The sequence below is a fragment of the Opisthocomus hoazin genome, chromosome 1, assembly GCF_030867145.1.
Source record: "Opisthocomus hoazin isolate bOpiHoa1 chromosome 1, bOpiHoa1.hap1, whole genome shotgun sequence".
Lineage (NCBI taxonomy): Eukaryota > Metazoa > Chordata > Aves > Opisthocomiformes > Opisthocomidae > Opisthocomus > Opisthocomus hoazin.
Genome location: NC_134414.1, coordinates 61940718 through 61967116, shown reverse-complemented (window position 1 = coordinate 61967116; position 26399 = coordinate 61940718). Strand labels below are relative to the sequence as shown.

At 41.7% G+C, this 26399-nt stretch overlaps 1 protein-coding gene across 2 annotated transcripts in view; it reads left to right on the top strand.

The window, feature by feature from the left end:
- Positions 1-20093, top strand: part of ABCC4 (ATP binding cassette subfamily C member 4 (PEL blood group)) — a 156310-nt gene extending 136217 nt beyond the window's left edge. For both annotated transcript variants that reach the window (XM_075423797.1, XM_075423791.1), the window contains 2 exons: positions 14151-14285; positions 19040-20093. In XM_075423797.1, the coding sequence (XP_075279912.1) occupies positions 14151-14285; positions 19040-19147 (243 nt within the window). In that variant the 3' untranslated portion in view covers positions 19148-20093. The remainder of the gene's footprint in view (positions 1-14150; positions 14286-19039) is intronic.
- The last annotated feature ends 6306 nt before the right edge of the window (positions 20094-26399 follow it).

Genomic DNA, 26399 nt, shown 5'->3' with positions numbered 1-26399 from the left:
AAGAATATCCCTCTGGAAGACTAACTATTAATGAGCGCCATTAATAATAAACACAACATTCATGGAAAATTAGTTTTTTACTTAAATATCACAAAAATTGAGAAAACTCAGCAAAAGAAAGTTTTCAGTGTATTTTAAAATTTGGTCAGTCAATAATGTGTTTTAGTAATTCACAAATATAACTTCATGCAGATTCTTTTTTAAGAGTAAAAATGCACAAACTGAAGTGCATTGTTCTTCCATTACCTGGTGGTATTAAAAACCCTGGTTTTGTTTCTTCTTTAACTGAGACTTCTAGGTGCAATAATGCCTTCATTTGCTATCATGGTAAGTTTGTTAGAAAATGTGGGAAAAAGAACAAAGATGGAATATGGCAGTTGGAACATTAACAGTTGTCTTTTGACAAATAATGAGTAATGTTATTTTTTCAAACAAAAATTGAGCAAACTTGTTCAACTCTCGTAACTTAAGCACAAAAGTCCAAGCCCATTCCTGAACAAGTATGCATAACCTGAACGTAAGCTAGGTTTTGTCTCCCTTCCCATTGAATCAGGTTGAAAGGAACCTCAGGAGGTCTCTAGTCTAATATCCCACTTAAAGCAGGGTCAGCACTAATTTCAGATCAGCTTCCAGTCAGGTCTTGGAAACCTGGAAAGGTGGCGATTCCACAGTCTGTGGGCAACCTGACCCAGTGCTGAATTATCTGCCATGAAATCTCTTTTCCCTTATATCCAGATGAAGCCTGCCTTCGGTTTATGGCAATCAGTTCTTGTTTTCCCACTGTGTATTTCACTAAAGAGCCTGCTTCAGTTTTCTCAGTAACTTCCTTGTAGGTATGGGAAGATTGCCGTTGAGTCCCATGAAGCCATCTGTTCTCCAGGGTGAACCAAGCCCTGTTCTGTCACCTTCTCCTCATAGGTCAAGTGCTCCAGTCCACTGTCCGCCCTGGTAACCCTGTTTCAAACTTGCTCCAATTTACCTTCATCTTTCTTGTACTGAGAGGTCACAACTGGTCACCGTATTCCAGATCTGATCTGATGAGCACTGAATAAAGCGATTCCCTTGACCTGCTCTCCTGTGACACTCCCACGGCACACTGCTTGACTCCTCTTCAGCTCACTGAACACCAGGAACCCACCTCCTTTTCAATACAGCTGATGCCCAGGCAGTTACTCCCCAGCTGGTACTGGTGCAGGGGGTCAATCCATTCCAGATTCAGAACTTTGCATCTGTCACTGTTGAGTGTCATGAAGTTCATGCTGACCTATTCCTTTAGCCTGTCTAGATCTAAATAGCTTTAATGTTAACCCTGTCTTAAGCGTATTGACTGCAATCTCCAGTTTGACCTTGTCCACAAGCTTTTGATTTAATTCAATTTAACTGCTGATTAAAGCAGAACTTTCCAGAAAGAAAATGTTCACCTTTAGGGTTAATCCAAACATTGAAGAAAAAAAAAAATTAGAATAGAAAATATTTTTGAGAAAGTCATGAGAAAATGTCAAGTTGGATGAGTATGGAAATAGGAACTGAACGTGAACTGTTGCATGTCTGCTCACACCCATCGTAATAACCGGTTCTATTTTAGAAGAGAAGAAAAGCCTACTGGAAGAGGAGAAAAAGAACAGAATACATTTTATACAACTGTAGACAAATCTGGCCTCAGGAGTTGTTTTAATTCTCGTTTGTTCCATTCCCAAAACCATACCTCTGGTTTCATAATCCAGGTCACGCCTTAGGATTATTTCCATTATATCTATCTTAGTGATAAATACATTTTATCAGAACTTCAAACACTTAAAATCATTGAGGGAAGAGCTGTATTGTGTAATGTGATACTCTCTAACCCAATCACCTCAATGAGTAATACTTCATTGCACTTGCATAGGACCTTTCATCTGGAAATTGTAACGCTCTTTACAAACATTAATTAATTAAACTTCAAACACCTGGGTGAGATAGGGAAGTATCCGTACAATCTTTGGAACCAAAGTTGGAAAGACTTGTTAAGTCAGGCCATCAAATAATACTACCATAAAATTATAATCCAGTGGTTTTCAAGCTCTTTTTTTCTTTTCTTTTCTTCCCTCTGTGCTGCTCCAGAGTCTCGTAGGACGTTTTCTCATTCCTTTTTCTTCATTAGCTTGGTAAGACGTTTTCTCATTCCTTTTTCTTCATTAGCTTGAGAACTCGCGTTGTAACTCCTCCCGTCAGGTGCTAGCAGTGCCCGTTTTAGCTCTTCGGCACAGGCAGCCACCCTGCTGCCGGGCAGAGGGGTAGGATGGCAGAAGTGCTGCCCTTGCCTCTCTTCTGAAGGCAAGTCCTGGCAGAAGCTAAGCTGGGGCATGCTCCACTCATCCCTTGTTCCACATAGCTTCCCTGCCACCGTGGCAGCGGCTTCCCTGTCCTGTCCTCACCTTAGAGGGCAAGGGCCTTTTGTCTAACTTGCATCTGCAGCTCACCAAACCCATCCGGGAGCAGCTTGGGGCAGCCAAGAGGCACCACTCCCAAGACTTCCAGTGGGATCTCATAAAACCCCTATCACCCACTCCTCCCCCTCCTCTCTACTCCCTTCTCCAGGCTGAGCAATACTTTTTAGAAACTGTGTTTTTGCAGAGGGGTAAACAGAAACGTACAGAAATTCAGGCTCACCCAGGGACGTAGTGGATCAGTAGCAAATTAAGTCTATGCAGCTGACAAGAGCCTGATGGAGTTGTTTGTTCTATATGCCATGCCGTGGTCTCTCTGTAGGAAAGCCACAGAGTAGTCAAAACTTGTACATTTTCCAATGACAAGGATGTTTCTCCACAGAGACTTTTCATATCAGTGCAATGTGTCTTTGAAATGGAAACTCTTTATGCAAGCAGAACTTCATCTAGTAATTAAAAACTGTCATTCAAATAGGAAGTTTTCCATTAAGAGAATCATGGGAAGAGATTTGATTTATTTATGGGAAAACCTGTTGTGGTTACATTCTGAAGTGACTAACATTCAGCGTAACAATACAATGTACCTGACAGCTAGACTTGAGTTGTTTTTTTGGTCAGTAGAAAATTACTTCCCAAGTCTTTACGGTGAGCCTCCCTTGTTCAGTTGTTCCCATTTTTCTGATGTTACATTATGTTTACAGTGGCGGAACATCCGAGCCTCATAAATCAGGGACCGTGTTTCACGCACTGTAGATATCTAACCTCAGCAGGGCAATCAGTCCACCAGGAGTTGGTGTAAACACCTCGAAAGCAAAGGGGAAGCTCTGGAGGGAGATCCAGGCAGTTTGCATAGTGAAAGGGGAGTCACCTACAGCTGGACAGAAAATGCGATGCAGCAGACAAGGCCTGAGCACTTGTCTCCCTCTGCAGTTCTGGTATCTGACCCAGTGTTGCACGTTAGTATCCTTCATTCAGTTGGAGATGAGGCAACGGTGTTAACAGACAGCTAAATGGACATGATAGTTATGGCAGTGCTGCCCTTCCTTAGCATGGGGGTGACGGCACTCTTCCAGGAAGCGCAGAAGTCTGTGTTCTGCGTTGTCCTCTGTCTGAAGAGGTCTGGACACAGTGCTCCCCATTCCCAGGAAGATGCCGTACCCACCAGCATACGCAGGGCGGTCGGGTTAAGGCCAGCCTCCACCCTTCCCTTTGAAGCCCTGTGCTGCCAGAAACGCAGGAGTCAGGGAGCTAGAGGGAGGATAAGCACACGGGAGTCTGGATCTGCAGCCCAGTGAGATGCAGAGGTCTTGAAGGAGTGGGGAAGCCCCAGCTGCCCTGCTGATAGCTTCACGTGAGCTTTCACTGCAGTGGCCCAGCTTCAGGTGGAGATGTGGAGAATGTAGGAAGCTAGTGGTGGTACACTTAAAGTTGTAGTACTGAGTTAAAGCCATAAATGCTGTGGTCTATTGGCTCTTCTTTTCGTGGCTTTTTTGCCGCTTATTTAAATATCACTGCTGGAAAACTAATGTGTTTTACAGTAAATTGTAGACATTCTGTTTAGGGACAATTAAGTAAGTCACAAGATACAGAAATGTGCAGTCCTAGTTGTAGAACAGTTCTTTGTGAAACAGTTCTTAAGTGTTGACTGTCTTTTCTGTATGTGCGTGTAGGACTGTTTCTTTGGTGGAGAGCTACCTACTGTCATGTACAGGCCCTCAGGTGCAAAAGATGTCTAAAACAGGTCAGCTGGCAAGACCATAAATTTTCCCAGACTCTGGGATGGTAAAACATGAAACTTTGTGAAAAATAGAATTAATTAGGGGTGCGTCCAGAGCTGTTGTTCAGTCCTTCCAAATTCTAAAGTAGGACAACTCCAAGAATATAAAATGGGTGGGTTTTTTGTTCTGTAACACAGAGCTGAAAGGGTTTTTGACCTTATATTAGCCCAGTGTCTGGAGTGTGGTGAGATATTACTGGATATTATACTTGTGCTGTTGAAGTCTTTTCTGTTAAAAGAATATAAAGGGACCTTACTGGATTATAGTAGCTTGAATTAAAGCCTAATACCGAAAACAAGGAATCAGGTCTCCAAGGATACTTAGGCGTCTAATTCTTCATAAAAACCTTAAACTACTTTGTGGATCTGAATGCAGTAATTCATTGTAAAGTTGCTACATTCATATTTGTGTACCTGCTGTCATTATTGAAAAGGAACAGACATTAATAGAACTCCTTTTTTGTCTGAGGCTCTGTCTTGAAAATACGGACTAGGACTATATTAGAACTAGATTTATTATTTTTTTATTCAACTTAAGAAAAATCTCAGGTGTGTTGTAGGACCAAAATCTCTTAGGTAAAGAAATGTGAAGATAAAAATACGAATCATAGAATCATAGATTCATAAAGGTTGGAAAAGACCTCTAAGATCATGAAGTCCAACCGTCATCACAACACCACTGTGTCTGCTAAACCATGTCCTGAAGTGCCACATCCACACGTTTTATGAACACCTCCAGGGATGGGGACTCAACCACCTCCCTGGCAGCCTGTTCCAATGCTCTATGACTCTTTCAGTGAAGAAATTTTTCCTAATATCCAATCTAAACCTCCCCTGACGCAACTTGAGGCCATTGCCTCTCGTCCTATCGCTAGTTACCTGGGAGAAGAGACCAACACCCACCTCACTACAACCTCCTTTCAGGTAATTGTAGAGAGCGATAAGGTCCCCCCTCAGCCTCCTCTTCTCCAGACTAAACAATCTCAGTTCCCTCAGCCACTCCTCATAAGACTTGTTCTCCAGACCCTTCACCAGCCTCACTGCCCTTCTCTGGACGCGCTCCAGCCCCTCAATGTCTTTCTTGTAGTGAGGGGCCCAAAACAACACAGTACTCCAGGTGCGGCCTCACCAGCGCTGAGTACAGGGGCACGATCACCTCCCTGCTCCTGCTGGCCACACTGTTCCTGATCCAAGCCAGGATGCCGTTGGCCTTCTTGGCCACCTGGACACACTGCTGGCTTATGTTCAGCCGGCTGTTGACCACCTCAAGGTCCTTTTCTGCCAGGCAGCTTTCCAGCCACTCTTCCCTAAGCCTGTAGCATTGCATGGGGTTGTTGTGGCCTTGTTGAAACTCATACAGCTGGCCTCGGCCCATTGATCCAGTCTGTCCAGATCCTTCTGCAGAGCCATCCTACCCTCAAGCAGCTTGACACTCCTGCCCAGCTTGGTGTCGTCTGCAGACTTACTGAGGGAGCACTCAATCCCATCATCCAGATCATTGATAAAGATGTTAAACAAGTCTATCCCCAAAACTGAGCCCTGGGGAATACCACTTGTGACTGGTCACCAGCTGGATTTAACTCCATGCACCACCGCTCTCTGCGCTCAGGCATTCAGTCAGTTCTTTATCCAGTGAAGAGTACACCCATCCAAACCATGGGCAGCTAGTTTCTCCAGGAGGATGCTGTGGGGAGCAGTGTTGAAGGTCTTACTAAATTCTAGGTAGACAACATCCACAGCCTTTCCCTCAAGGAAAGGGATATGAAGGATAGGGAACCTGCATAGAACAGAAGATAGAAATTAATGGCGATAGGTGAGATGCCTTGCAGAGAAGAGGTGGAAGAATACTTGGTCTTAGCATACCTGAATATCAGTATGTACACAGCAAAAACATTGCTTCTGTACATGTGTTCGGTAAGATGACTGGTAAATTGTGTGGATGTCCAGGTTTTTCAGGATCTGGACAATCAAATGTGAAAACTTACGGACATTCTCAACACTTAACTATAAGGGCTGATAAAATATTTCAGAGAGACTCTGGAGTTTTTAAGCAGTTCCACCAGATGTTGGGTGCGACTAATGCCAACCTACCTGCTTGGCTCTCGGCTGTGTTGGAGCCTATCTGGCCAACTGATGGTGAGCAGAGGGCCTGGGAACTGTTAGGTTTCTCCTTTCATTTGGTAACTCAGGACTTACAGAGTTTCTGGAAGAGCTGAGCATTTAGCAAGTGATTTTTCAGGAATGATCATTTTGTTTTGAATCTGAACAAAGGCAGCTTCCACTGTTCCCTGATCTTTTGAAACTGGGTTCGTGTTTAGCAAACCACAAGGGAAAACCAGATCCTTCCACGTTCCTTCTTGGAATTTAATGAACAAGTTCAACCAATATCAACAGTGAACATAATTGTTTTCAAAGCTTAATAATTTATGCATCTTTACCATTAGGAGAAGAAATTACATTGATGTTTAGGCCAAGTTTTCTGTAAAATAACGGCTGTGTGCTATGGTCATGTATCAGAGTAAGTGTTGTGAGCTGAGCTAGTGTCTATGACAGTTGTAAATATCACACCTGGCCCAGCTGTCTCTAAAATGAGTCAAAATCCCAATGAGCTTGAAAAGATATTAGGATTGTTAATTCTCTTAGCCAGTTTTAAGCCACACCTCTCCAAAACCTTGGCATCTTTGAGTTCTTAAAAGCTGCTCCCAATTTCCAGAGGGCTGCCCAACAAGATTCTTCTTTTGCCTAAATGCAACAACTGAGGCAGTATTTTAGCTGGGAGCATTCAAATGGAGAGCTGGATTTGAATTATTGCAGGAAGTGAAGCCAATGTTTGATGAGCCTTGATCTCTCATTCTGTCAGGCGTTTGTGAGTGAGTGTGTTTCCATCAGTGTAAGGACAGGACGGTCAGGTCATGTTTCTTTAAACACGATGGTATGGAATCCAGACCATGCTAGAAATACTAACACATCTTTAGAGAATGATTTTTTGTGCTCCCAGAAATACTATATTACTGTTTAAAACCAAATTAGCGCTGGACATGCTGGTGGCTGATGCTTTGAGCAGAGAGTTTCTGGTAACGTAAAGCTGTGTGCGTGGCAGCTCAGCCACATGTTCATTGTCATCAGACACTGATAAAACCAAGAGACAAGCCCAATCATCTGCAACAGTATCCCTTACCCTCTTGAAAAGTAGAATATCCTTGTAGCTTATCTGACTTCCTAAGACCCTCAAAAGCCTTATTAAAGAGTGGGATTTCTTAAGCTGAAGTGTATCTCATATCACTTCGGGGCCACATTTGAGTCGTTCTGCAATCCCCATTGAGAAATGTGGCTTTACAGTGACGGAAGCAGTCATTACTGATTGACCAAGGGAGAGTTTTGTCAGCATGTACAGCTGTTGGTAAGAACTGGCATGAGGTCCCTTCGTACTCTCTAAGGGAAAGGTTGAACTTGTGCTGGTGTATCAGATGTTTTGAGGTGAGGAAACTGACCAATACAAGAAACATCTGCAGTGACTGGTTAACAGGCTTCTTTCTTGCAACAGGATAGAGAAGGAGTTAATATCGAATGATGTAGAATAAGACTTATTACTACATATATAATTGATATTTTTTCCCCCAACGTTCCAGCCAGCTTGCAGTGGTGTGGCCAACAGATGGAGAAAAAAAGAAAAGAAGGGTAGATTTTCAAGCCTCTGCAAGAAAAACGTAGCTAACTCCTATGTGGAACAATTTACCAGCCAATGTTGCATGCTCAGTTTTCCCTGAGTTATAGCTCAAGAGTAATTTCAGTTTAAAGAAATCCACCATTTCTGGTTACAGAACAAGATGTCTGAAGTTGCCTTTTCTGTGAAATCGGTAAGGCAAGCAGGGGGTACGTGTCAAATCACAGTGACCTCTGGCAGATTTGGCATTGTTACAGCAAAATTAAGTTCTGCTGAGGTGAATTATTTGGAAAGTCTGGAAATGATAATTCAGTTATAAGAAGGTAAATGCCCAAGTGTGCTCTGCTTTGTTTGTACACATGATATACGAAATGTACATTATTTGATACCAAATTTGTCTGGGGTTACTGGTAATTTGTCTAGGAACCCTGAAGGAGCTTGGGGAATGCTTAGATTAAACCTGAAGACTAAAAAAAAATCAAAACAGAAAAAACAAAAGACAGCCAAACAAAGCTCCACCACCAAACATTTTTAAAAAAGGAAAAAAAAACAAAAGTAAAAATCCCTTTAAAAGCAAAAAAAAACCCCCACCAAACTTGAAAATGGTTCCTGAGTGATATTTGCAGCCTTCTCATTGTTCTTCAGTGTTCACAAACCTGTTCAGATAAGTTGATATTCATAAATGATTCTTCAGAGAAGTATGTACATGTTTCTGATCTGTTTTGACAAACCATGTTGGACGGAGGAGACAGAACGTGCTTGCATCTGAACTTAATGCCAACTGGAGCACAGGCTGTTGACTCTTTCCCACAAAGCTATGTATTGTCTTGGGTAAATATATTTCTTATAATGTGATGTAACCAGAAGCATCTCCTGAATATTCTCCTCTTCCCAGGACCTCATTGAAGATCATCTTGATGTGTGCTCTCTGAGGAAAACATTGTTTAAAGTTGTACTCCTAGCAGAGTTTTGAACTTTAATAATAATTTTGTTGTTTGGTGATGTCTTCTCCAAAGTCTAAATTAAATCAGATGTATTCCCTAGGAGATAATTTGCTTGAATTATTTTCCTTTTGAATAGGAAATAAAAACATTTATGATCAATTCTTAAATGTCCCATTTTCCCTCTGGCTTTATGGTGAAGATGAACGTGAATAGGAATACTAGTCATTCCTCAATAATAATTGTACTAAATTCTCATGCCCCCCTCCTCTGTAGCTGAACACTTCCAACCTTGGACTGTTTTTTTTTCTCAAAATGTTTTATAACTATTGTTCTCTTGGTTTGTCTGCTTTTGTTGCTGAAAGTTAGAAAATGCAGGATTTAGAACTTTCTTTTTGTGTCTGTGGATAGCCATAAGTACAGGCTCTTTGTTGCAGCTTCTTTAAGGGTCTGTGTTCTTTCTGGGGCTAATGACACTTCTCTTACTTATATTAATCCCCAAAGAAGACTTTAAATTCACTTACAAACTGAATATTTGCTTTTCCAAAGTCCTGTGCCACAGAACAACGTAGATTAGTTGCAGGAATCATCAGATAGAAGTGATGCTGTCCTGGTTCTGCTGCCTATGTCTCTGCTGGAGCCTGGACTATCTTTTTGTAGTGTCCTCGTACTTCATTGTCTTGGTTCTCTCTTTTCTTTGTGAAACAGATCTCTGATTTCTTTTTCATCATTTTATGTTTTCCTTTTTGTCTTCTCCCCTTTTTTTTGACATGGTTAATACATTAAACTATAAGGCTGTGGAATGGAAGTACTGCAGCCTTTGGGGTTGGGGGGGACGCCTAGACAGAGTGGAGGTAGATACCCTGGTGGGATACAGATGAGGCAAAAATGGACAACTATCTCGTAGTTGCCAAAACTTACACAAATTTAGTTCAGCAACGTTTTTGTGGCATAGGCAAGTAGTCCTTTGTGCTAGCTAGCACTAGCATACACAACGTATGTAAGTGGCTAATAACTCCATTTTCATGTTTGCCTTTGCAGGTCAGTCAAATTCAAATACTTCTTTTGTGTTTCTCTACCCCTTCCCTAACATGTTTTAAATCCCACTCTTTCTGTGTTACTCTGTGCCTCCACATGTCAAAGTGCTGTTCAAAAGTGTGTTGCCATCTACCCAACATAGTGCTTATCCTGCTGAAAAATTCACAGCTGGGATGAGCAGTCGCTGCCTGCCTCGGACTGTTCAATCAGGGTGAAGCATTAGAGGGAGCGGAATTAGTTGGCGTGAGAGGATTTAACTCGAGAAGAATACAGCATTTAAGCCCTATTTAAACATAAAATGTCTGAATAATGCTGTCTGAGTAAGGGTGGGTTGGATAGCTATAAGAGCAATTTCATCTCATACAAGGAGGTCAGCAAATTCCGTTGAATAAGAATTTTCTTGCGTGCTCTTTTGCATGATCATCAGCAGCCAATTTTGTAATTTTTGTTGTGTTGGAGTTACTCTTCTGCTTGAGAAAATACCAGTGTGGTCATAAGGATCTGACTAAAAGGCAGGAAGAGTGCAGGCGAGGTAAAAGAGTGCCCATGAAAGACAGTGGACGATCTGGCCCTGGTTTGCATATGGCTTCTTAGATTTATACAGCTTTTTTTTGTGTTTATTTTACTCTGAGCTGTTCAAGTACTTCACAGGCACTTAACTCCCACAGGATGATTATGAGGCTATATTTGGTGTATTTTACAAAAGGTTGGACCAAGGAGCTGCAAAGTTGAATGTAATCTCCCAAATCCCCCTCTCTCAATATCTGCGTTAAAGTCTGTAATGAAATCCCAGTCTGATTCAGAGTCCCGTGCTCCTGCGCGTGTCCTCCGTAATCGTGGTGCCGATCTGATTTCGCCAGCTACAAGCTTCTCTGGCTTTTCTGTGTCAAGTTCCACTGGTACAACTGCCTTGGAACGCATCTGAGTTCAATTCGGTCGTATTATGTAGTGATAAGCGTTGTGTGCAAATTGATCAGAAAATATGTGGCTAGTAAACAGCAGATTCCGCCTTTCCTGAATGATTAGCTGGCTTTTTGAAGTCCTAATGATTTTAATTTGGCTTGGAGTCAGTGAGTAAGAGTATGCAAAGCCTTTGCCAAAGTACCTACTTATTTATTTAAATTTTATCAGCACGTGTTTCTCCAGAGAACCTATCTCTTTGTCTAAGCGTTTTTTAAAAAATGTATAACTACCAAGTAAATGAGCTTAAATTGTCCCCTGTCTCGTAGATGACAGCAGTTAGTGTAGAAACAGTGTTTTTCCTTGGTGAACAGAGTTTGTAGAGTGTTCCTGACTTCTAGGAATGATGTTGTCTGTTCAGTTTCATTCTTTTTTCTTTTTTTCCAGATTTAAAAAAAAGAAAGGAAAGAAAGTAACACAGCTTGTTTTCCCTGTGTTTGTTCTGTCTATTTTCATAACACGTTTGTTTTTATTCCCCAAGAAAAGGATATGAATAGATTAATAGTTTGTTTAAAATGTGAATGGAATTTTTCTGGACACACAAATCGCTTACTCTGTCCATTCATCTTCTGGACTTGGCTGTTTAAAACTTGTCAAGGAAGACTAAATGTTTCCTTTTTCCCTCCCAGGTTCTCTGGAGAGGAAGGATTGTCCATGTTTGTGGTTGTTTCAGATATTTGCAAAATTAAAATTCAAATACCACAGTAATGTAAATTTTTTAAAATCCTTGACTTTTATATTGTAGTTTTTTACTTCAGAGACACATTTAATTAAGATGCTTTTTGTTCTGTTTCTTAACGAGTGGTTACATAATCTAGTGCTATGCTGAAAAAAACCTACGCTTAATCAAGGCACCAGAGATGTCCTGTGCTGTGGCACCCCATTTTAATTATTATGTAGAACTGTATATGATAGATTAATTTATTGCATTCTTAAAGAAGCTGTCCTTACCTGTGACATACTGTAGTAAAAAAAAAAAGTAATAAAAGATGGGAATTAAAATGGTATTTGTAATTAATCCTTACATATTCAAATTAAATGGGATAGGACTAAACATACTGAAAAACTGACATCTGCACAAGCATGCCTTTGCAGGTGGAGCACTGCATCTATAGTATATTAAGTGACTATACATTGTGCTATGCAGTATTACTGATACTTCAAAATTTTTACACAAGCACTTTATTCCGCTGCATGCCAAACAGTGTCAGAAATCGCCTGCAAAGGAGAATCATGGTATAAGCTGAGTGCTCTAAGATACGAGCTTTTGAAAACAGCAGATAACTTCTTGTAGGTTTCTGCGTATACAGTTTATAAAATTTGACGTAATTGTGCGGTTGTTGTTGACTGAGTTATTTTCGTTTCAAAAGCCATGTACTTAGTTGAACCAGAAGCAACGGAGTGGGCGCCTTTTTCCCTGGTGCCGGGTCCCTGTTGTCAAACAAGCCGGCAGCCGCCTGGGCAGTGTGTAATTTTCACGCCATCGCAGGCAGAGGGATTAGCTCAGCTGTCACACTTCACAGCGGGTTTTGTCACTGACAGGGGGCCAGGCCACCTGGAGATGATCTGCCCAGCTCTTGGCCATCAGGATGTTTTGCTTTTTAAGGAGGTGCACAGGCAAAGCGCACATTTGAATGTTTCCTCACAGGACTTTGAATTTATCTACAAGCTTATTGGAGTTTCTTCCTTCAAACAGAAGTTTGAAAACTATTTTTGTTATTTTGGAAGTTGTCCTTATAATATCTTTTATTAATTTTTTAGTTTTTTTTATTTTGCTTACAAGTGTGTACACCACAGTTATGGCTTGGATTATGAGTCCTTGAAGTCCCTCTGTTGTGGCAGTATATTTTTCAGTTGTGTGCCCTGAGTATTCATTTTTTTATTTGTATAAGAACAAAAATATTTTCTGAATTACTTCTCTTCTACAGCTGGACTAAAGCACTGAGCTTGTAGACTGATACCCAGATCTCTTTCTTGAGTCAATACCATTAATTTATAAGCCAGTTAAGTATTTGAGTGCATTGCATTTGTCAATATTGACTTTTCCCTGCCATTGTGTTTCTCATTCTCTTAGGTTAGTTAAGTGTATCTGAACCTCCTGTGGTCTAGACTTACCTGCATGTGTTTGTGTCATGTGCAGGTTTGTCACTTTTCTGATAGCCCCTTTTTCTGATGACTAACACATACGTAGCTACCACATATGCCAGAATGGTGTGGTTCTCACCAGTTCTTACCTGGTCACCTTTCCACAAAGAAAAACGCACGGTTTATTTCTAATCTCTGTTGTCTTTCCAAGTTCTTGAAAAAAATTTGTCCCTTGTAGCACAGCTATTTAGTTACGCCAAATACCTTTCTGGAAATCCATATAGACCATTTCTGCTTTAGTTTTCTTCTGGTGCATTAAGAATTGTATCACATTTGTGAGGTACAATTTACTTTTGCTAAAACTGCGGAGAGCAAATTCTACCTGTGATCTGTGTGTCTGCTACTTGTGTTTTAATGATTGCTTTAACTAAATTGCTGTCTTATCTCAAAATATATATGCTAGCCTAAAAGTTCCCTGAATTAATCCCATAAAGCTTTTCAAAATGTAAGTACAATATTTGCTACCATGTAGTCCTTAAATAGAGTCACTAGTATGAGCATATTTTCTTAGAGGTTCAGTCATCTTATTTTTATATTTTTTCTGATATTTTGACTGTATATATCCTCTGTGGCTTGCTGACTTAATGCCTGTTTAATTTCTCTGTTGTTTTTCCCTTCTCCCTTCCTCTCTTTTGGGTACCTATGTCCCTGGTGGCATCTCATCCTTTTTTATGTAGAAAGAATAGGTTCAGGGTAAGGTATCTTTGTAATGTAGTTGGCAGAAACTGATGCGAGAAGTTGTTTATCTTTTCAGCAACACCCTCATTTTCTTTAATTACATCTTCACCTCCGCTAATCCAAAAGACCTACTTGTTCTCCCCTTAACTGTCTTGGTGGTTATCGCGTGGTTTTTACCCACAGCCGTTTACTTTGGAACCCATTTTAGGCCTCTCTATTTCTTTCTTACACGGTGAATCTTATAATCTGCTTTGTTGGCTTCACAGCCATTGTATTTCCGTATTCTGCATAACTTTGCATTGGATTCCTATAGGTGGAATGGCTGTAGGGCACTCTGAAATCATACGACAGGTCTGTAAACTGAAGAAGAGCTATGCTAGTTTGAAGAGGACGTATTTAATTTTCAGGATACAAAATTCATCTTAGCACTTAAAGTGCATACATTCCCCACGTTCTTGTAGTCTCTAATATTTATTTTTTAATTTCTTATGTTAATATGTTGGTTTCTGCTGCTTTAACAGGTGTTAGATGCAGGAAGACTGAAAGAATATGGTGAACCTTACATTTTGCTGCAAGAACAAGATGGCTTGTTTTACAAAATGGTGCAACAAGTGGGCAAGACTGAAGCGACTTCTCTGATTGAAACAGCGAAACGGGTAATTTTAGAAGAGAGGATAATCAAGTTTGTCTCTGCAGTTTGTTTACCTCGTTAGCATATTCAGTGTTACAGTAAGCCTTCCACAACAGAATCTGTCGGCTTTGCAAGGCTAAGCCAGCATTTTCAGCACTTCTTTTAGTGGGATATACACAGACTTCCAGATGATAAGTGTATTTGTATACCCTGAGTTGAAAGACTGTTTGGATTTCTTGCGTCGTTCTGTATGTACACAGAACGGTTAAGTGTAAATAATGTATGACATGCTCACCTGTGCTGGGCATTGATCTTAGAGACACTTGCTGTAAAAACAAGTTAGGGTTGCGGAGTCTGGCATTTATGTGTTATTTCTATATTTTTTAAAGGACCTATCAAATTCTAGTTTGAGGTTGAGTACCTGCGCGTTATATTATGGTCTCTGGGAGTGTGGTCGCATTCTGATTTTTGTGCTTTCTCTTGCTTTGTTCTTGTACCCTTGCTCTGATCTGCACAGCTGTTGAATGTTGTGTTCCCTCCTTGTTCCTTACAAGTCTGTGTGCCTGATTTACTGCTTGCTATTCAAATCCTACTCTGAGTACAGAATTAGTAACGTAATTGTGAGCATTCCTCTGGCAATCGAAGTGTTTAAGAAACATCAATGGATTAATTTTCGTAATACGCCTCTGAGGTGAGGCTGTATCATCTCTGCTTTTCAGATGGAAAGCTGAAGCAGAGACAAAAGAAGATAAAGAAATGACCTCTGATAGAGGAACTCATTTTGACTAGCTTTTGACTTGATTTCTTTTTTCCTGACAATTTACCACACAGGATGTCCAGAGCAAGGTTTTATTTCGCTCAGTGCTCCTGAAGTTTCAGCGTTGCCTCAGTTGAGACTGCAGTGCTCAGTTTGGCAGCAACTCGCTTCATTTTCGTGTAACTTTACTTTCATCATGCAAGTAAGGTGCCGATATTTAGCACAGAGAGACCCAAGAGAGCCTGCTGAAGACAAGCAAAGGTCTTGCCTCTAGCCTCCATGCGTTCCTCTCCTTAAGCTGCTGTATGTGTGGAGCAGAGCTAGGGGAACACCAACTCTAAACTGTTCCCTGGGGAAACAGGAGGGCAACAGGCAGGAAGCAACACGTAAAGACAGGAAACAAAATGGCAGGTGCCCGGCTATTTCCTAGTAAACACAGACGCATCGCCACACGTTGTTAAAAAAATGATAAATTGTGCTGCTGTCATGGAGGTTATTTTACTGGACCTTTGGAAGATTAGGGAAGAGATTTCTGTATCTGTTCAGATTCTTAGGATTTTTTTTTAGAGTGACTAAACTTCACTTTTTTTTTTCTCTTTTTTTTTTTAAAGTTTTTCAAATGAAGCTTTGTGTAGCTGAGAGCTTACACTGTAAGTTCATGTGTGGCACTAATCGCAGAACTGAGGAAACAGCTTTGTCCTTAACGAGACTATGTGATGAGTTGTGCTGTCCTTCTCCATTGCTGCAGTGTAGCTTCTTTTGCTTTATCACTAGAAATGAATGAGTTAGCCGTGTTTTTTTGTGGTGTGTGTATGACAGTTTGGAGGTTATATAAATGGTGTTTAAAGGGATAGCTTCAAATTCGTATGGCCACTGTTTGTCTGTAAAGTGAAGGTCAGCTTCCTGCGGCTTGATCCTTGGAATGGCAAGAGGTGAGGCTGTCCGGCTGTCATCTGTAGAGATTTAGCTGTGTCGTGCTGTCTCTTCTTCCTTCCCTGCAGCCCTCCCCAGTTGCACAATTGCGTTCAAAGATAATTCAAAATATATAAAAATGATTGCCTGATGTTACTTGCCCATATAGTCATCTGCAGTTACCACATCAACGTTATGTGATTTTGTACAGGAAGGGAAGAGATCCAGGAACCAGTCTCTGCTGAAATGTGGTTTGATGAAAAAGTTTGCTAACTCCCAGGCTAGAAGGCAGATACAAGCCTTAGCATCTGCCAAGAATGCAAAGCGTCGTGCTTATCCACACTCAGCCCAAAAATACGGGAATCGAGAGACTATATCTCCAGTCAGCAGCTACCCAGAAGCACAGTTTACCGTCCTTTCTGTTTGAAGGACTTGGAAATTAATTCAAGGTTTTCGGTATTGCTGTCCCTTGTGCTTCGTGCATACTTTCAGAGAAGTTTCTTAGTCAGGAGAGCTGATTGTGATGGCTTTTCTTTCTACACTAGTAGGTCTGTTACATGTATTGCTGTTGGTCTCGTACATTCCTACTGTGGTTACTAAGAACTGTTTTTATGAAGAACAGCTTTTTTCTGTTGTTGAAAAACAGCATGCTGCACATAAAAAAAAATGGTAATATGGCATATATACATACTTTTCAAGAGGCGTTACAGTGGGTTGCTAAGTAAAATGGTTTGGAATGTGGCCATGCTTTGGCAATGATTATTTGATTTATTGCATTTTGGACCTGAATCTTGCACAGAACAAACTTGCTGCAAGAGCTTCTTTCAGTAAGGTGAGATTTTAAATGCGTTTTCTGGAGCAGTATGGATTCTGCATATATCCTTTAAGTGCAAATGAAGAGGGACTGCACACCTTAAATTGGAAGATTACTTTGGACATCTTTGAAGACACCTAATTTTCAAACGAATCTTGTGGGCATCTTGGCTAAGCATTGCAAGATTGAGCTATTGCTGGAACCTTAGCTCAGGCTTCCGAACTGATCCAGCACTGCTGTTTTTACGTCTCACTTGGTGACTCGGTATCCCCGTTTTCTGTGCAAGTGTCAAAGGAAACAGCACAGGCGCAGCTCAGAGTGGAGACTGCTGAGTGTCTGTGAACTAGCCTGTGAGCCTGACTGCGACAGGGTTGGGCTTGGCATTGGGAGACCGTGTTCTTATCTTTGCTCAGTTTACAGGAAGCTGTTAGGAGAAAATCCTGGTGTGTTCTCTGCGCTCTGGGCAGCGTTGAGAGAGGATTTTCCACAAGTTTTGGTGGCGTCCGGATAGGATTGGTTTTCCGTCAGTCAGTTTTTGAGTGCTTTGAGGAAAAAATAAGGGTGATTTTATTTTAAAGCTATGACAGATGTAAATATTAAATACTAAGTGTTATCTCACCTTAGTGATGCCTTTTAAAAAGGTTGCAGCTCTGTTGGCAGTGGAAGAAGCGAGTTTAAAGACTTGAGCATTTAATATCTTGAGGGATTGGGCTCAGGGGAAGAATTGCAATGAGACAGTTGAAAAGGAGCTGCCATTTCATTACATCTCTAGTAATGTGCCAAGGTTTTCTGGTTAACTTTAAAAAAAAAAATTCACATTCAAAAGCTGCATTAAAGGTACGCCAAAGTTTTCTATTTTAACCCAGGAAGGGGATGGGAACACGCAACTGGTGCTGCCGTCTCTGCAGCGTGTGTGCAGGCAGGTGCCTGGTTAACGTCACTCCGTTGCATCCGGTTGTGGCTAGTTACTGAGGAATGCCTCTTAACAGGGCTTCCAGTTCTTTTGTTGATTCAAATCAGACCTTAATATTCTGTGAAACTGGTAAAGATGCATATATCCCACGTTAGCGTGTGCGCACAAAAGCCGACAGTGGTACTTACAGGAATGTTTTTATAGAATGACTATTTCTTTTTTATCCCGCGTGTCTTATACATGCATTCATATATATGAGAAGGACATTATTGTCAAACAAACTGAACTTTGTTGACAACCCTCCTGAATATAACTTGGAGAAATGTTTCATAAGCCGTAGTCAAAGCAGTCTGACTTGGCTATGAGACCTGACTCGTGACACATGTCAGCTTCAGAAAGATAGTGTATTTTCTGTTTTTTAAGACTCAAACAAAACTTCTCACATTCTTCTTCGAAAAAAATGCATTTGAAGTCCTTTTTCACCCAAACACATTTTTAGATAAGAGCACACAAGTCTTGACATTATTTCATTTTGTTATGCGCATCTGTCATGGAACAGAGATATGATACAGCTACTAAAAACTGATGATTGTGGAACAGTGAAACTTGACAGCATTTCATTTCCTTTATGTTCTGATTACACATTTATCAGGAAACCTGTATCTCTTCTAGTTGAGCTAGAAATTGGTAGAATTCAGGAACTCAAAGGCTCGGCAAAGAACTGTCCTATTATTTGGTATCATCTTACATTTTAGAGAAGTTGCCTGGTTGAGTCATTGTTAAAGCTTTTGCTTCTTCTTTCATTATTGTGGCTCACTATCCAGAGATCACATTTCTATAGGCCCTGTAACTGCTCTGCAGCACAAATTAAACGCTGGGATATTTCATACATATACCTCGAAGTTTCAATGGTTGTCAATCATAGTTTGTAAAATATAGGGATTACAACCTGATATTAACATCCAAATCCATTGTGTTCATTTTATGTGTGAAAATGAGAAACCCTTGTGCAGACGCAAGATTTCACAGCTTCTTTGTCATCCTGTTTTTAATTTATCTCCATGTTTTGAGCTAGTAAAATGATTTCACTTATCAGTTTAATGTGAAGTGATAAAATATATCTATTTATCTGAATTACCAGAATTGGAGTGGATCTACAGGTTGTGTGGGATTTTTCTCACACTTTGTTGTAATGTAAGATCCTATAGTAATTTCACTAATTTTTCAGTTACACAGAGTTACTGAATGCCACTAACCTGAAGCTCCTGTTGGAGTTGCTTAAGGACATGTGTTTGTCTCTACCGTATTTATCTCCAGAAATTTTATTTGAAACTGAAAGGTGTTTGAGGCATAATTACTCACAGAATCTGGTGTTTTTCCTAGGTGTACTTCAGTAAGAATTACCCAGAAGTAGTTCAGAATGGTCAACTTGCCACAGACTCCTCCTTGGATCCTTCCACGGGATTATGCGTAACTGAAACTGCACTGTGATTCTTAATAACAGTAACTGTTTTCCATAGAGTATAAACCTGAGATCGTCTAAACTCAGTCACAACGTTTGCAGGTGTCAGCGGGAGAGGAAAGGGAGGGGGTGATTTTTTGCACTGGACATCCTTCCTATTTAATATTGAGAGGAGAATTTTTACTGTCCCTCTTTCTTTAATTTCAGTGCAATATGTTTTCCTTTCCATCTAATTATGTTTGTATTGCTAAGGAAATTAGGCAGACTCAGTTTTTATTTGAAAGTTATGTGGTAGAGATGTCTTTTATTTAAACAGGTGCAGGACACCTAGCAGGTCTAGGGTGCATATTTGGAGCTTATTAAAAAAGATGGAATGTGCCCATTTTCTTTTTTGGAAATATTTTGAGAACAAGCAAAACCAAAATTTTTCCAGTGTCACTGTAGCATGACAGCTGTGTCTAAACAGCCGATTTGGTAGTGTGCAACTGTCTTTCTGCCTCTCACAAGTAGCTCTGCAGGTTGGTAGAAGAAAGAATTGAACAAGCCAAAAATACTTTTTCTTTTTGATAGCAAAAAGTACTATATACTTTTTTTATAAATGGTTCAAATAATGCTGTTCAATATGTAAATATTAGTTTTATTTTGCTAAAATCCAAATGCTGAAAAATCAATCTCAGTCTTCTATACTTTAGAAGAAAAGTACCACATTTGCACTGGAGAAATATTTAAATAATTTAACATACATTCCTCTTTTTATCCAGGTTATCAAAGGAAAAAAGGTATTAAAATAACTTTAGGAAATGTTTGAATGACATGTCATTATACCTAAATACTGTGTAGTACAAAGTTATCTTCAACACAACACATTGAAATGTATACATTATTTGCATTTATTGTGCCTTAATATTTGTGCCTTCAAGCCAAAGCTGTAACTGCAGGGTACACAACAAATTCATTAAATGTGTGTTAAAAATATGTAACCTTAGTATATTTAAATTTTTGCGTCAGGGGTTCTGTTGAACTGGAGCTGTTTGAAGTTACCATCCTACCGGAATAGGTAGGAAAGTGCAACCTGCAGTTCTGAATGGCTGTTGCAGATAGTGAGGGGAGTGCAGTGAGAGAGAGGGGTTCGGTCTCCGTAAGCCATGTCCTGATTCAGCAAAGCACTTTAACACAAAGGCACTATTCCTGTGCTTAAAAATAAAAGAAAAATAATTAAAAAAAAAAAAAATGAAGCAAGTGCTGTGCTGCTTCAGGTTTTTTCATGTTTAGTGAGATACCTACTTTTTGAAGTCTGGTAGAAAATAAATCTGTGCATCTTACTGTTTCAAGAGCACAGAAGAGACTAAAAGGCAATGAACGGATCTCTTCAGGACATGGAAAATACTATGCTTTTAAGAAAAAATACTGCAGATGCTGGCTATTACCTTTGTAAGACAAATGTTCTTTACCCCATGTTTACCCAGAGGCCTAAAAGTACAGCAAAAACAAATCTTTCTCATTTCAAGCAGTTCTACAAGCAAATAACTGATTCAAATATAAAATTACTCTGTCCTTGTTGAGAAGCGAATTGAGGCCAAAGCCTGTGCCTCAGCACAAGGGCTCGTCTGGAAGGGCTTTGTCCTGCTCAGAAGTCAGCCCAGTGGTGAGAGGCTGATGAGAGGCAGAATCCTTGTTTCCCTGTGGCAGCATCTTCCCTGCTGCGAGTCTCAGGGGCTTGCTGTCCTGCTGTGAGATCCCAGGAGAGAGGGCAGGACCTCTTGCTACCTGCAGTGCCACCAGCCAGCTTCCCCAGGAGGGAGGGAAGAACAAACATCAGGCATCTGGTTTTGCAGGTGACATCCTCTGCTGTCATTAGCAGGAGGTTACAGAACGAAGTGCTCTTGCCCCTAGGTGTTTTTCGGCAGGTTCTGACTCTTCTTCTGCATTGTGTAGCCCCTTATACTATAACAGATCCCACAGAGACCAGAGGAAGTGAACTTCACGCAGTGATGCACGGCGTGAGGTGTGTGCTACATCGGGTGCTAAATAGCAGACGGTGAGGGACAGCTAGCTGTCCCCAAAGCCGCATGGCACAGATTGGCTCATGTGTGCAGTGCTTGTGGCTCGTCCTGCTTAGAACACACCAGCCACATCCACTGCTCTGTATCATGTGGCCCTTGGTCTTCTGCGGGCTCGTGCAGTCCGCTTACGGACCTAGCACACAGTTACCATCTAGTGAATTTTGTTGTGGTTTCCTTTTCAATTCCAATTGTCTGAAATAAGGATAGGGCTATTGTGCAGCTCAGTAGTGGCGTTTGTACTGCAGAGGTACTGCAGAGGACTGTGTAGCATGGGGGAAGTTCGACCTTCCATGGTCTTGTCTGTAACTGCCCTTTTGGAAGGGATCTGTGGTGTGAGCCATGCCCAAACTCTGCTCGAGCTTTGTCATGGGGAGAGCTGGCTGGAGTGGGCGAAAACAGAGCCAGAGTGAGCTGACGAGTAAGGCACTGCGGACGCTTAGTGGAGTCTGGTGCTTGAGCTCGTTTGTTTACCTTTTTTATTGAGCAGTGTGGACACATCCAGAGTCTAACTGTGTTTTACAATAGTGAATTCTTTTTATTTCTAAATAGTTAGTTCTTACAATAGAGTAAGTATGATGCATAATACACTGAAATTTTTAAGTACCCTAAGAGAACAGTATGTTCTCCTGGCCATATACCTTGAGTTTGTATTTTTTTTTTTATCCGATCGAGGAGGTAAGCATGCGTAAACCAAGGGTATAATTACAGTTTTAGTTCATTTCAGCTCTGAAATGAATCTATGGTGAGTTATATTTCAGAGCAGAGCTCCAAAACACTGGCTGCTGCAGAGTCACTGGTATGAGACCTTGACAGATCTAGCTGTCAGTCTATAAACTAGAATGAATTTGATCCTGTAGCTTTTTGAATGCGCACAGAAATGTTAGGTATCTCTGAAAATGCTCATTCTGCTTCTTCGCATGTTTTGGCAGAACTTTACTAGCTGTAGGTATCAAATGTCAATATCAGAGAAAACAAATTTTTTACAAAATCACACTTGAAACCCATAAATTGCTGAGTAGAACGACTGTGAAAGCAAGTCATTCATGTCCATCGTTGGCATTGTATCCATCTTTTTAGTTTAACAAAAACATTTTAATGAGAAAATTGGTTTTTAGATTCTTTTGTTGGTTTTATTGTTGATAGGTTTTTTTTTTGTTTATATGACTGTGGGTCAGGATTGACTGACCCGTTTAATTTCAGCTGAATAAAAAAGTACAACATACCTGAATGGCGAAACTCAGATCAGGGATGAGTAAGGCCTTCCTCTGGTGAAAGTCTTCGTCCGTTAAATGGATGAATTATCTTTCCAGCAAGGTGTTTTATGTTTCCTTTTCAAGAAAAGTTCAAATAGTTCTAAACTTCCACTTTGAAGATTTTCATGCTTTTGTTTGGAAATGGCAAAGCTGGTTCCTATAAGCTACATTCCTTCCTGGGGATCTTGGAAAAAGAACTCAGTCTTCTGAGTTATTCAAGCCTTTAAAATACTTCTTCACCATGAGGTGCCTTAAAGTATTCTGGAGTCTTATTTCTAATAAATATAATTTCATACAGTAATAGGGAAAATCATCAGTTACAGAACTGTTGTTTGTTCAGTGTAAAAGACTAGGAACAGCCTTTAGTTCTGATCTCAAGAACTGTTCTTCAGACGTTCGTTTTGGTGCGCCTTTGCTCCAGCCCTCCGCAAAAGACCACTGGGAGAGTCAAAACCAGCACAGTTCTCAAGGGTAGGTTATCTCACGTTTTGCTTACTTTAAGGGCAAAGTTCTCTTTGGTGGACTGAACCAGAGCTCATTTGCCAGATAGACGCAGTCTTCTGCGATACCATTCGTACTGCCCTTTGGAAGAGGGGGGACCTGCTGCCCAATGTCAGTAATGCTGGTGGCTGGAGGGATGTTGACAATTTCTTGTAACCTCCCCAATACATGTTTAAAATAAGATTGCAAGAAGAATCAGAACGGGACAGATGATCCAAATGAAAGTACAAAATGCTGCTTTGTGTGTTAATCTGACCCTTTGAAATATCTCACTTTAAAGTATGCCTCTCTTTTGGGGGGGAGAGGTGGGGAAGAAAGAGTTGAAATCACTTCCTGTGATGGAGATGAGCCTCTGACACTTCAGCAGAAGAATGTGGCTCTCTGTATGTGTTTTACATTGTGTGACAGCGCGCTGCTTTCTCGTCATTTTAACTCTGGTTTGGGTTCGTTTCATTTTTTGCATTTGTGTAATAATTTGGTTTTGGTATTGCTGTGTAACGATGTCTTTTGTTGACGTTTGTGCGATGATCCCCGTCACACAATAAAAGTTTCTCAGAAGCATGCAGCAGTCTGTGGTCATTGCGAGTGTGTGGTTGAAGGCAGAAATGCTGGGCTGAGCAAAGTCAGGTCGTGCCTTCAGAAATCTTGAGACACCTTGTGCTGGCATTGCCAGCTCCAGGAGCTGAATATCCTCCATTTGGAGGTGTAACACAGAATAATACATCCCAGCTTGATTTTGCCAGTCGTCTGCGGTCTAAGATATCTTGGATCACATCATCAAGCTTTTTACTTCAGTGACGAAGGCTAGAAAGTCATCCAAATAGATTTTGAGAAGTTGTGATGGAAGAAGCAGTGCAGTTGCAGAAGTGCGGGTTGGGTGCGGTCTCTGCCTCGAGCAGCTGGCATGTTCCATGGGCTGGGCAGCCGAGAGGTGGAAGGTTAATGGACACAGGGGCGAAGAGGGTTAGCAGCGTGACTCCAAAATCTGGTGTCATCTCTCAATCCTGTGCTGCTGTCTGATCAGTTTCTTGCTTCATTTAACAAGACACTAAAACGGCTCGTTTCTGAAAACTGCGCAAAGTTTCTCCCTATGTCTACCAGCTGTCCCAAGCACTTAAGTACTGTTTTGGTGCAAGATTTTAGTACAAGGTGAAATGTGCATTTGTCAATAATCCTTCAGTGCAGCAAGTTCCGGGACTTGAAGCAACATGAGTTGTCATCTGTCCGTTTATAACATGATGCTGGAATAGGCGTTACAGATGTCTCGTGTTTCTACCACAAGTCTGCCTCGCAACCACCATGCAGCTGTCTTAACCACCTGAGAGGGAATTTGGCTTAGGTTGTCACAGTACAAGTCATGTGTGGTACGTGCAGTGTCCTCCTGGAGCATGCACTTGCTGAACGCGCGTGCCTCCCGTGTTAGTACAACAGCTCTCTCTTAGAAATGGGTGAGGTGGATTTGTCTGCTCGCCTGAAAGGGAGATGCTGATAAATAGCAAAGCCAAAGATGTGTTTTATGAGTTTGCCCACAAAACACGCATGAATTTTATAAAATCGGTGTATAAAGCTGGTTCATGGATTTGGAGCAATATTAGCATATAAAAAATTAGGGCCGTGCTCTGACCTCTGAAATCAAGTTTCCACTGTCTGCGCCTTGGCACCACCGAACTCCCAAAATTGCCTGAAATCAATAGCCTCGTCCATTTCAAGAGACAGAATTCTCTGTGGATCTTGGCCACAGATCCAGCACATGCTCAGAAGCACAATGACCTTGAGGAGAAACTGGCGGTGCGGTAGTCCCACTGCCATTCGGGAGCCAGGCCGCGTCCTGCCACTGACTGTTACTGGAGGGGCTTGGTGCAGGGTGCTTGGATTGCACAGAATCACAGAATGTTTGGGGTTGGAAGGGACCTCTGTGGGTCATCTAGTCCAAGCCTTCTGCTGAAGCAGAGTCACTTAGAGCAGACTACACAGGACCTTGTCTAGGCGGATCTTGAATATCTTCAGAGGAGACTCCACGACCTCTCTGGGCAGCCTGTTCCAGTGCTCCGTCACCCTCAGGGTGAAGTTCTTCCTCATGTTCAGATGGAACTTCCTAGGCTTCAGTTTGTGCCCGTTGTCCTTAGTCCTGTCACTGGGCACCACTGAAAAGAGTCCGGCCCCATCCTCCTGACACCCACCCTTCAGATATTTATAAGCATTTATAAGGTCCCCACTCACAGCTGAGTTAGGAGCTGCACCACAGCTCATGTCCCTCTCCTGCATGGGGCACCCTGGGTTTTTAGAGCACACATTCGAGAAGCGGGAGTCAGGGGCTGCAGGCTTTCCACAGCCTAAGCCACTTGGGTCTTTCTGTCTTCTGTGTCGCAGAAGCATAGTATTCAGGATGTTTTTGATGGGGCTGTTCACCATGAGTGAATGACATGGGGGATTGTTTCCTCTGGGACAAAGGAAGTCCCAGGCTGAGGTCCCAGTTCTAGGGAGTATCTGTGCACTTCATTCAACGATTGTCAGTAGAAACCCCAGGAGGAGCTGAGGATTCCGCTCCCAGGCTCTCGCGTCAGCGTGGCTGGGGTCTCCCCGGGCAGCAGGATCCGTTTGCTTGTGTTGGCTCCTGCTCCCTCGCCCCAGCTGGGCAGCGGTGGCCAGGACAGCAGCTCCCGCGACACGCAGGCCTGCTGCTTGCAGCCTCGGTGCTGTAGCTGTGGGGCAGCTCTACAAAAGCGAGCGTGCTTCTTCTGCCTCCCCACAGACGCCATTGCCCTCGGCGCGGCCTCGTGGACCTCTGCTTTGGATGGGATGCTCTCTGTACCCGGCTATTCCTACTGCAGCTGCTCCTCTCCCTGTAGACCAAGGTTTTCCTTATAATCGATAAAGCTCCAAACAGAAGAGCTCTGAAATACCAGCTGAAGCCTCTGCGTTGACTATAGCCAGAGAATAAGCTCCTGGTTTATGCCGTTTAAGTTACTGTGTTGCAGCTGAGGGCCGGTGTTATCACTGGTCACTTCCAACATCTGAATTTGACTCCTGGAGTATGGCCGGTGGATCGGGTCAGGCACGCCAGACTTAGAAAGGAGCTATGGCTTTTTTTTCCTTCCTTATTCTTTTTTTTTAGTGTTGGAGACTTACTATGGGAAATTAAAGGCAGGGGGGGCAGTGAAAAAGAGTGCCCTTTGTTTAATTCCGGTAAGCTTTCTACCTCACAGTTCAACCGCAGATAGCAAATGAAGGAAGGACTTCTTTACCTGGAGAGCGGCCTGAAGAAAGCAGATCTTGCTAGCGTTCACGCCATTGACGTTCTTCACAGAGCTCTGTATTTTGCAGGAAAGGACCGTAATTACCTTATGGCAGTCAATTGAGTTGGGTGGGAAACGCAGCCTCAGATTTATCAGAGCTTGCTCTGCAGTATTACAGGCCCAGACTCTCCTTTTAGCAGAAATGCCAGGCATGAGTAGGGCAAGCGA